Source organism: Cricetulus griseus, chromosome X (genome assembly GCF_003668045.3).
Source record: "Cricetulus griseus strain 17A/GY chromosome X, alternate assembly CriGri-PICRH-1.0, whole genome shotgun sequence".
NCBI lineage: Eukaryota > Metazoa > Chordata > Mammalia > Rodentia > Cricetidae > Cricetulus > Cricetulus griseus.
Window position 1 is genome coordinate 20785678 of NC_048604.1, and position 12217 is coordinate 20797894.

Consider the following 12217-nt stretch of genomic DNA (forward strand, 5'->3'; position numbering starts at 1 on the left):
AAGGACCTACAGAGCTGGACTCTAAATGTCTAACATGAAGACTAGAACTCCACCACTGCCTTGTGTTTGCCTTTCCCAGCAATCTCAAATCAAAGGTCTATAGGTTTAAGGGCCAAATCTATGAACCAAACTTTAGGCATATACTCTGGTCAGTACCAACTATTTTCCCAGGGACAGTGCATCATGTTTGTTTTGTTTTTTTAAATCTAACACACTGGCTATAGAAACGATAGCCTTCTGAACAACTCTGTCATGTAAGGGATTGAAAGAATTCAGCCCCAAAACTTTATATATAGAAATAACAACAACAAAGAGAATTTGATTATTTAATGCAAAAAGAATCAATTTTGAAGAACTGGTCAGCTGGCACAGACTTCAATAATGTCGACGGTAACTGGCATGGTAGGACTCCCGCTCCCGGGACTGCCTGTGCTTTTTATGCCTATAGGACTTATCCAGACTCCGACTCCTACGACTCCGACTCCTACGACTCCGACTTCTACGACTCCTACGACTCCTACTCCGACTTCTATGGCTCCTACTCCGACTTCTATGGCTCCTACTTCGACTTCTATGGCTCCGCCCTTCAGAATGCCCGCCATGCCTGCTGGTATGAGTACCTGAGCTCCTCCCTCTATCCTTACCTCTGCTCTTTTCTTCTCCCTCCCTCCTGCTCGAGGACTTATGCTCATGCTTGGGTTTCTCTTTCTTTGGCTCCCACTTGGGGGCCTCTGCTCTACCATGGAAGGAACTCCTGATATCAGGAAAGCCTGTGTGGTTCTTCCTCCCCTCTCTGGATTCCGACTTCTGGGCTTTCTCTGAGGTCTTGCTGCTGTGCTTCTTTGGGCCCTCTTCATCCTTCTCCTTTACTGCCCTGCTTCCAGAGGGCAAAGAACAGGATGGCGGCTCTGCTTGTACCTTGTGCTCCATCTTCTCTTTTTCTTTCTTTTTTTTCTTTTTCTCTTTTTTGTCTGGGAGGTAATCAATAGGGAAAAGAAAACACAAAGAAATCTCTTTAAAATGTGCCTTTCTTCTCTCAGTAAATCACATAAAACTGAGACGTTTCAAAATGTTCCCATGCAAGCAGATGGAGAATGTGTTTGTGAAAAACATCCCAGGTAGCAACAAGAAGCAGTCACAGTTTATGCCACCCAGAAAATGACTTCAAGAATCGAATTGCACACCTGTCACTCCTTATAGGTCAAGCTGTACAAAACATCCCCACACAGAAGTACTGTATCTCCAAATACAATCTCATTTTGAGATACAGAAGGGTTGGGATGACAACATATAAATTTAGGGAGATACAATTCTGCCTACACCACTAGCCTTCCTTCCTCAGTCACTTCTGCTTTCCCAAATAACGATTCTCACACCTTCCATTTTCTACTTGAGAGTGAATTCTTGACTATCTATCTACGCATGCTTGGAAAAGAAGACACTAAGAAACCCAGAATTTTCTACTGAGTTTTAAGACTCCACCTTTTTTGTGCTTTATGGTGGGCTTGACATCTTCATCTTCAGACACCTCAGTAGAACTTGATGGAGGTGTTTTAGCACCACAGCCCTTCTCCTGGAGCTCTCTGGTCACTTCATCCATGTCTTCTGATTCCTGAGGAGCCCGGTAGTTTGACACATGGTCCACACGGATAGTTCTTCCTTTGATCTAAGCAAGACCATAAATGTGTCAGCAAAGACAGCCCCCACATCCAACTATCTGAACCAAACTACAGAGAACCAAGGTTTGAATCACATCCATTACCTTGTATAAGGAAACCATTAAAGAAAACATGCTCAAATAAGAGATACCATAAGAGAGGGAGCCATTATAGGTTTAAAGAGAAGTCAGGAACTGGGAAATGTCCAGAGATTTACAAGGATGACACCAACTAACAATCTAAGCAACAGTGGAAAGGCTACCTTAAATGCCCTCCCCTGATAATGAGACTGACGACTAACTTATATGCCATCCTAGAGCCTTCACCTAGCAACTGATGGAAGTAGAAGCAGATACCCACAGCTAAACACTGAACTGAACTGGAAACCAGTTGCAGAGGAGGAGGGATGAGCAAAGGGATCAAGTCCAGGCTGGTGAAACCCACAGAAACAGCTGACCTGAACAACGGGGAGCTCTTGGTTCCCAGACTGATAGGTGGGAAACCAGCATGGAACTGATCCAGACCCCATGAACGTGGGTTTCAGTGAGGAGGCCTCAGAAATATATGGGGCCTCTTGTAGTAGATCAGTACTTATCCCTAGCATAGAAATGAACTTTGGGAGCCCATTCCACATAGAGGGATACTCCTTGAGCCTAGACACATGGGAGAGGGCCTAGGCCCTATCCTAAAGGATATGCAGACTCCAAAGACCGCCCTATGGAAGGCCTCACCCTCCCTGGGGAGGAGAAAGGGTATGGGATAAGTAGGGTGTTAGTGGGGGGCAGGGGAGGAGGGGAGGCAGAGGGAACTGGTATTGACAAGCAAAACAATCTTGCTCCTAATTTAATTTTAAAAATGGAAAAAAAAAGAAAAGAAAACATGCTCAACTGGTATGTTATAGAATATATAGCTAATACTAATAATACACAGCACTCAGGGCAGCTAAATGGGGTCTAGGGCAGGTAAAACCTCTGGGGCAATTATGCCCAGAGCCCCCTTGACATACTACAGGTACTATGCAAATTTCTTCATGTTCTGCATGTGTCATGAAGTTAAAAAAAAAAAACACTCAGAAGTATTGCCCTAAAGCACATCAAGAAAGTATATAAGATTTTAGGATTTAAAGGACAATTGATTATCTATAGGGATAGAGAACTGGTACAATTGGTAAAGCACCAGCCTTGTAAGAATAAGGACCTTAGGTTAATCCCAAGAACCCACATAATCTGGGTGACAGCACACACTTGTAATTCCAGCACTGGGAAGCAGAGATAGAAGACAGCTGGAGCTCACAGACCAAGCAACCTAGCCTACTCACAAGTTCCAGACAAGTGAGAGATTTTGTCTGAAAAAAAAAAGAAATAAAGGAAAAAATAGACAGATCTTGAGGAATGATGCCAAAGCTGTCCTCTGGCCTCCAACTATACATGAACACATATGAATATGTGTACATACATGCAAAGTTATACACAATGTTTAACAAGAAAACATGTCCTAGAAAAGCATGAGGGCCAGAAACATGAAATCTAAAGCTGCTGTTTCAACAAAGGCAAAATAAGACCAAGGAAACAAAATGCTTTTGCTATGGTGGTATTGAATCAAGGGTCTCATAGAGAAGCATCTCTCACTGAGGATATTCCAAGTTTTACTTCCTTTTTTCTTGAGCTCTCATACCTTTCTCTACTCCTGTCAAACAGGACCTTTCTGTTCCAACTGAGTATTGGACTATAAGCTAGAGTTTCAAAGGTGAACAACAAAATGAAGCCTGTGTTTTATAAACAGTCTATTTTCAAATAGATACACTTCTCTCCAGGTAATAACATCTGAACCCTGAATTTCAATTTTACTGTTCCATTTCTAGAGTACATTTTTATGTGTACCTTTAAGCCTGAGAAGCTTTTGTCTATTTATCATTTTGATAAAAAAAATTTAAAAAGCAATTTTCCTTTGATGGTGACTTCTTCTGAAGACTACTCCTTTAAAATTTCAGAATGGCTTATTTTTATAGAATTAGTCACCAGATTTTAACTAAAGAATGTCCAGGAGCCAATATGTGAAGTCACTGGAATCATATGCTAGATATACATGGCTCTGTCTTAGCTCACAAAGCCATGATGAAGCCCCTGGTTCCCTAGCACAGCACAATATCCAAGAGCAGTGTTTCTAGTTTCTAATCCACTAGAACAGATGGAAAATGTGTATAAGAAAAACATCCCCCAGATAAGGGGGCACAGTACCCATGTTTCTGGAATGACAATTTGCTAACACATACGGAAAAGGAATAAGTCCTGGCAGATGCATAAGCCAGAAAATCGTTTCCTGGAATCATTGCCTATCCAGTGTGTCTAGGCACCTCTACAACCCCCACAATACATCCAGCTGACCAGTACTATTCCTACACCTGTAAACAGGAGACAAAAAAAAAAAAGAATGCCGCCTAACCCATACACAGGAAAAATCCAGTCAAATCCTGCATAGTAAGCAGTTACCTTAATTCCATTGAAATTGTCAACAGCCAGAACTGTGCTCCTCTGATCTTCGTAGCACAGGAAACAGAATCCCTTGGACTTGCCCGTCTTCTTGTCTCTCACAAGATTAATGTTGACAATCTCCCCATATCTGTTTAGTTTATAAAATGTATTATTCATTTAAAATGCAAACATTTTCATACTGAATGATCAATTCAAATAATCAGTATAGGAGAAATAGAACAAGATGATACAGCAGGTTGAAAACAGCCTAGTTTATATTTCGATTTTCAGGTCAGCCAGGGCTACAAAAAAGAAACAGAAACTTATTGGAGATTTTTAAGTTTAAAACAAAGCTTAAAGGAATAAGACCAGATGAATTAATATCAAATAACATAAAAGAAACAGAAATAAAAATAATTGCCAATAATCCACTAATGTCAGACTAGGAAACATATAGGTATTTTTGAAGTATATAACAAGATAAATTATTTTCAAGAATTCATAAAACAAATTAGATTCACTATTGGTAAGATCTCAAAATAAATATCAATAAGCACTAAAGTTTCTGGGGAAAAAAGACAGCTCAGAAGTTAAGAGCACCTCTGCTCTTGCAGAAAAAACAAATTTAGTTTCCAGCATTCAAGCCAGGTGTCTCACAACCTTTGTGTCTCTGGGGAAATCTGATGCCTCTGGATTGATTCTACAAGCATGAGTATGTACATGCACATACACACACACACACACACTCACACACAGACACAGAACTAAAAACAAATCTTTTTGAGGATCAATTAAAAATAAACTCTAAAAATCTACAGTATATACTCACCAATCAGTGTGATAAAACTAGAAATAATATTTTAAACAAATATTTAAATAATATTTTAAACAAAGCTTGCTACTGAAGCTAGAGAGATGACTCAATGTTTAAGGGCACTGTTTTGCTCTTCTAAAGGACCCAGGTTCACTTCCTAGCACCTACTTGGAGGCTCACAACCATCAGTAACTCCAATTCCAAAGCATCTGGCGTCCTCTTCTGTGCCTGGGCACTCATGTGGTACTGACAAACATACAAGCAAAATACCCATACAATAACATTTTTTTAAATATTTTTATAAAAACCTGCAGCTAACCAGAACTTGAAACCTATTCTCTTAGCTAATAGATGGATGAAAGAAAAATGAAACAAAATTTAAAAGGTCAATGGTATATCACTTAGCAACTAACAACAAATTTTAAAATGCCATGAAAATTTATAGGATGCAGCTAAGCCTCACTACTCAGGAAAATCTGTAACCTTGAAGAATTTGATTCTTTTAAAAGCATAAATATGAAATAAAACAAACCTAATAAACACAGACTTTAATAAAGATCAAATTGAATTTGAATTGAATACAAAAATTGAATACAAAAATAGTCTGCCTTACTTCTTTTAAAACCAATTCCAAATAAAGCTTTATAAGAGTCAGAAAATAAAACTATAATTGATACATAAGTTATATGAGTACATATAAATTATATGGTTACACATATACACACCAACCCCAAATCTAGTATCAAAATGCAAAAAGGTTAATGTGCTTCAAATAAGGTTGAGAACAATTTGACAATATATTGGAGGCATAGATAATGCAGTTAGATAAAACTAATATAAGAAATGAAAAAGTAAAAGTATCTGCAGATTATATACAAGAGTGTATATAGAAAATTGAACAGCATCAATGATAGACAATGACAAAAATAAACAGCATAACAATTCAGTAAAGTAACAAGACAGAAAGGTACAGGACAGCCAGGGCTGGACAGAAAAACCCTATATCAAAAAGGGAAAAAAAGGATTTGGGTAAATAGGCATTTCAGTGAGAGTGGATATTAGTAAAACCATTTCAGGGAACAATCCAGCAATGCTGATAAAAACCAGGCTAAATCTGTGTCTGTTTGGCCCAAGTTTTCAGTGCTCTGACCTAATCCTACAATGCCACACAGATAGGGCCCAGAGGGCCCTGTCATCATGGATGACCTCTAATTTATAGGAACCCAAATAGAGAGGTCAACACTGCACTTTCCTGGGAATTCCAGTTTGTTCTAATGCAAGTCCATGCTGAACAAGGTTCAGGAAAAACTTGACAGAAATGAACTAGGCTCCTTCAGAAAGCCTCTCAAATGATCTAAGCTCTGGGATCTCCCACATGCTAATGTTCTGAAACCTTATCTAGCCTGGGACTGATCAAAGCTCTAGCCTTCACCACACAGGGATGTCATTCAGACTGGAATTAAACTGGCTTTGGTGGCTTTTTGAGACAGGGTCTCACTCTGTAGTGCAGACTGACCTGGAATTCGTTATGTAGCCTAGGCTGGCCTCAAACTCATGGTGATTCTCCTACCTCACAGTCTCTTCTACTGGCATTAGAGGTATACAACTCCATAGCCAGCTTAAAATACTGTTTTTGCCTTACAAAAATAAACTACAGAAGCAAACATCTCTATGCACCCAGAAGGTAGGAAATGAAAGAGGACTTACTGTGAGAACACACAGATGATGTCTCCTTCTGTCAGTTCATAAGGAAGCCCTCCTAGAAGAAAACAAAGCACAGTTCAGGTCAGCAAACATTAATCAAGTGTTTACTGCATATTATGCACTGGGCCAGATACTGGAGGTGCAGAGTGAGTAAGCCCTGAACTCACAAAAATCAGTCTAATGCAATGACAGAGGATGAAAAGTGACAACAGTCCAGCAGAAAAGCAATTAACTCTTGGATCTCTGTGAGTTTTAGGCAAGCCTGGTCTACAGAGTGTGTTCCAGGACAGCCAGAACTACAAAATGAGATTGTCTCCAAAAACAGGAATAAAAGTGATTAAGTCTAAGTGGAAAGGGGTTACCACTTACCAAATTAATTTTTTTTTTGGTTTTTTGAGAGAGGGTTTCTCTGTGTAGTTTTGGAGCCCATCCTGCCACTCGCTCTGGAGACCAGGCTGGCCTCAAACTCACAGAGATTCACCTGCCTCTGCCTCCCGAGTGCTGGGATTAAAGGCATGTGCCACCAACGCCTGTCTTCCAAATTAATCTCATTCAGTCCTCACATCCAAACTCCTATAAAACAGAAAATTTCCTGCACAAGACTCAGATTTCACAAACATTGAGTTCAAATATGCTATTGTTATGCTCACCTATGTGTAAACTAAGAATTTTAAAGAAAACTGTTAGGCAAGTCACAGGAAATTATTTGCCTTCCATGTTTTTTACCTCCTGTGTAAAAAGGGGCTATCAGTATATTTGCCTCACAAGAATGTTATAAACACAAAATAAAACGGTGCATATAAAATGCTTAACACAATATCTAGTGAAATAGCCTCTTTCAAAAGTCAAACTGCAGGATTATTGGTTGTGACATAAAGTGAACAAAGGATAGTAATATTGTTCCCAGAGATATTAAGAGTTCCCCTTTGTAGGCTCTTAGTCTTGTCAGTAATTTTAAAACAGACTGAGGAAGCCTGAGATCCATTTTATTAGCATTTGAGAGAGAGCTGATGGGGAGGTGAGTTGTAAAATTTACCAGCTACTGGGAGGAGGGAGATGGACAAGACGAAGAAATACGTAGTTAATCAGAAGGCCATGCAGGCAGGCATGCTCAAAAATGGCGGCTAAGAAACAGCTGCAAGGGAACGGGAGAGCCTGTAGACTTGAAATAAGAAAAAGTCCAGAGTGTTAGGGCAAGCATGCTCAGGATTTCAGACAATATTCAAAGAAGGGCTAGAAAGGGAGGGGATGGATAAGTTAGATGTCAGAACAGCAGACAGATGTAACAGCAATAGGTAATAAGTGCAGTGAGGAACTCCTGCGGGACATTGCTTCACTAAGGGGATCATTTTCCTTCCATGTCCTCAGCATGTCTTCAGGTGAATGAGCTTTCCTGACAGGTGACTCCTGGCCAACTTTATTAAGTCTTAAGGAAGGGACACACTAGTATGTGGCAGTTAGGTTTGCTTAAAATGTCCCATCATATCCACCCAGGACCAAGAGTGGAATGTGGACTGTATTTTCACCAGGTGTATAGCTTTCCCTTAATGAACACGCCTAGATACCGCGACCTTTTCAGATGACATTCTAAATTTTAAGCAGGAGTAAAGCTGATTTTGAGTGAGGAGTCCACACGAAATATTTTCCAGATGGCTACTGTCTGTCCAGGAACCCAACAATCAGCAAAGTACTAGAAGCAAAAGTCAATCACAGGAGAAAATAGTTTTGCGGAGGGGCAGACAGTAAAAATGAAAATAATGACCACTAATCTCATAGTGCTGCAGTATGTAGTATGTAACCTTAAAGAACTCTAGTCACCTGTCCGCACCGCACTTTCTTTGGCCTCGTAATGTGTTGGCTGTGGAGTTAACTGTCTCTGGGCAGCTAAGTGGAAAGCCTTTAAGTGCAATGAATGGTAAATACCAATTCTAAGAAGCACTGGCTAAGCCGGGCGCTGGTGGCGCGAGACCTTTAATCCCCTTTAATCCCAGCACTCGGGAGGCAGAGGCAGGCGGGTCTCTGTGAGTTCGAGACCAACCTGGTCTCCAGAGCAAGTTCCAGGATAGCCCCCAAAGTCAGGGAGAAACCCTGTGTCGAAAAACCAAAAAAAAAAAAAAAAAAAAAAAAAAAAAAGAAAAAAAAAGCACTGGTTATCAGAAAAGATAACTGGAAAAGGACGAGTAAAAGAGAATAAAAAACGGACTGTGGGCAGACAAGCTGTGTGGGTGACAAGCGTGGTCAGCAGGGGCTCTAAGTAACCGGAGCGGGAGGGGGGTGGGTCGCAGCGACTCCGAAAGGCACTGCTAGAGAAAACTGTGGCCCTCACCAAGAAAGATCCAGGCGCTGTCCTTGTATTCCGAGTGCCAAGACACCTTTTCCGCCACCCCGAGTTGAGCCTCTCGCTCATTCAGTTCGTTGATCAGCTTCACCTTAGTTAAAGGGCTGCGCGGGAGGAGAAGACTTCGTTAAAAGTTCGTTTCCTCCCAGCCTGCCTTCTTCTCCCGCCCCGAGGCCTGAAGGCCCCACCGCCCCGGCGAGGACCCGTCACCGTTTGTGGGCAACTGTCCGCAACCCACTCCCCCTTCCCGACGAAAAAAACGAAGCCCTTACTTCATATTCGCGCCTTCGCGCTCTTCTCTCAAGAAATGAGCTTCCGGGTGAGGCGACGAAGGGCGGGCACAACCGATCACCCAGCTCAGATTGGAGGCGGCCGAACTCGAGGCGGAACTTCCGCTGGAACTTCCGCTCCGGCACGTTAAGACTTGGCGCATGCGCAGTAGCGTGGAAGCCTTTCTCGCGCTTAGTGCCCTTTGCTCCTGTGGCGAAGTAGTTCTCCAGTCAGTTAGTCAGGGAACTAGTTCCCTAGTGACGTAGACCAGGGGCGGGGTCCGGGGTTTTAAGGGACCTTCAGCTTCTGGATAGTTTTTGTTTGATTTAGCTTTAAACGTTTTCTGAATGAAGTAGTGTGTCTGATAGGGTGACGAAACTCCCTGTTCTCTCAATCTAAAGCCCTGTTCTTTCCCTCCATGGCAATTGCTCAAAAATAGTCCCTCAAAGCCTCCCTGTTTGGGATTTAACAGTAGAAAAGTAAAGAAAATAGCTATGAGAATTGTTTCCCCGCTCGAATATTAAAGACGGACCAGTGTGCCTCTACAGACCCAATTAAATACCCACAGATTTACGTAAGAAATGTGGTCTTACGCCGGGCCTTGGTGACGCACGCCTTTTATCCCAGCACTCGGGAGGCAGAGGCAGGCGGATCTCCGTGAGTTCGAGACCAGCCTGGTCTCCAGAGCGAGTGCCAGGACAGGCTCCAAAGCTACAGAGAAACCCTGTCTCGTGATCAACACGCCCTACTGGATTAACTGACTTTATTTTTTTTTTATTTTAAACTTCATTATTTCAAAAACGATTGCAAGTTAAACACTGAAATTAACCAGACCCAAAGACTCAAATGGACTTCTATACTGTTAGAATAGCATTGAGAACAGAAGCTGTGGAACTTCACATTGGATTTTAGGCTGTCACTATCAAATATATTTTTATTCACTTGTCCACCAACAAAACCAAAAAATATGATATCATTAGAGCTATAAGAATTTGATTTATATCCCCTTTTACTTGCATTCAGTCCATCCTCACCTAATATTTAGCCTTTCTTGTTCTTTTTTCTTCATGTTACATGGCACTCACATGTACATTTGTTCACGTATATGTGTATATTGTTAGCTAAATTCTGCATATAAGGGGGAAACATGCAGAGTTTTTCTGAGATTGTATGACCTCACTTAATACACTCTAATCGCATCCATTTTTCTACAAATTTTGTGATTTTATTTTTTCTTGATAGTTGAATAGTTTGCCACCTTTCATATATGCCAAATTTTCATTACCTATTCTTATGTTGATGGACAGTTAGGCTGATTCTAATTATTTACTATAGTGAATAAAGAAGTAATAAACATGAGGATGCAAATATCTCTATGACAGGGAGTTCTCTGGATATAAGCCCAGGAGTGAAATATTAGGGTCGTATGGTAGTTCTAGTTTTAGTTTTTTGAAAACTCTCCAGATTGATTTCCACAATGGCTGTATTGGTTTTCACCCACCCCCACCAGAGAATGAAGGTTCTTTTCTCTCCACATCCTCCCCAACATTTGTTTTCAGATTGATTGACCATAGCCACTCTGACAGTGACATCTCATGGTGGTATCTCAAAGTAGTAATTTCTATTTCTTATTTAAATTTTGTTTCATTATTTGTAATTTTCATTTTCCTGATGACTATGGATAGTGAACTTATTTGGTGACTGACAAATTTATTTCCTTGGTGTTTAATTTCAATTTTTTTGTAAATTCTGAATAGTAGCCTTTGAAGTACAGCTGGTAAAGTTTTTCTCCCATGCTGTGGGCTGTCTGTTAACTCTGCTGATTATTTTCTTTGCCTTAAAGAAACTTTTTATTTTCAGTAGTCCCATCTGTTGAAACATAGTGTTAGTTCCTGTGCTATTGGTCTTCTATTCAAAAAGTTCTTGCCAATTCCAATGTTGTGACCTGTACCCCCATGTTTTCTTCTAGAAGTGTCAATCAAGGTTCTTGATCCATTTTGAATTGATTTTTGTACAAGGTGAAAGACAAGAATCTAATTTCTGCACTGGGCTGAACTCCTGGAATCCACTTGCAGAGAGGGAAGTGGGATGAGTGAAGGGGTCAAGACCAGGCTGGAGAGACCCACATCAACAGCTGACTTCAACAAAGGGGAGCTCATGGAACCTAGACTATTAGCTGGGAAACCAGCATAGGACTGTTCCAGTCACCATGAATGTGGATGCCACTTTGGAGATCTGGTTAATCTATGGGTTCTCTGGTAGTGGATCAGTATTTATCCCTAGAACACAAATGGACTTTGGGAGCCCACTCTACAAAGAGGGATACTCTCTCAGCCTAGACACACGGGGGAGGGCCTAGGCTCTGCTCCAAATGATATGACAGACTTTGAAGATTCCCCAATTGAAGGCCTTACCCTCCTTGGGGAGCAGAAAGGGTATGGGATAGGGAGTGGACAGGGGACAGGGGAGGAGGGGAGGGAAAGGGAACTGAGATTGACATGTTAAACAAGCTTGTTTCTAATTTAAATAAAAAATAAAAAATCTAATTTTTGTCTTCTGCAGGTAGAAATCCAGTTTTCCCAACACATTTGTTGAATAGACTCTTTTCCACCAATGTATGTTTTTGCTTCCTTTGTCAAAGATTAAGTGGGCATAGCTATATCACTTTATTTCTGGATTTTCGTATTTGCTCTATAAGAAACTTAGAGGTCAGGTGTTGTAATGCCTCCAGCATTGTTCTTACTACTTATGACTTCTTTGGCTTTCTGTGGTCTTTTGTGGTTCCATATGAATTCTTGTATTTTTTCTAAACCTGTGAAATATATCAGAATTTTGAAAGGTGTTGCATGAAATCTACAAATTAATTTTTGTAGTATTGCCATTTTTGCAATATTTATTCTACCAATCCAGAAGCACAGAACTCTTCTCTTTTTCAAGGCAGGGTCTCACTATATACTGGAAT

General features: G+C 40.8%; 1 protein-coding gene across 1 annotated transcript; it reads right to left on the minus strand.

Moving 5' to 3' along the window:
• Positions 1 to 312: 312 nt before the first annotated feature.
• On the minus strand, positions 313 to 9457 carry Rbmx2 (RNA binding motif protein X-linked 2). The gene is made up of 6 exons (XM_027433512.2): positions 9258 to 9457; positions 8974 to 9089; positions 6651 to 6702; positions 4148 to 4277; positions 1483 to 1666; positions 313 to 971 (listed from the first exon to the last, which is right to left on the minus strand). The coding sequence occupies exons 1-6, from the start codon at positions 9416 to 9418 to the stop codon at positions 376 to 378; spliced, it is 1239 nt and encodes a 412-aa protein (XP_027289313.2). The 5' UTR covers positions 9419 to 9457; the 3' UTR covers positions 313 to 375.
• Between the last annotated feature and the right edge of the window lie 2760 nt (positions 9458 to 12217).

What these genes read in the sequence shown, in the direction of transcription:
- Rbmx2 (XM_027433512.2), bottom strand. Translation starts at nt 9,418, where the DNA reads ATGCGCCAAGTCTTAACGTGCCGGAGCGGAAGTTCCAGCGGAAGTTCC. An exon ending in CGCGAAGGCGCGAATATGAA is followed by an intron (nt 9,090 to 9,257) that starts GTAAGGGCTTCG and finishes CCTCCCGCGCAG; the next exon opens with CCCTTTAACTAAGGTGAAGC. An exon ending in CAGCGCCTGGATCTTTCTTG is followed by an intron (nt 6,703 to 8,973) that starts GTGAGGGCCACA and finishes GTTTTCTTCTAG; the next exon opens with GAGGGCTTCCTTATGAACTG.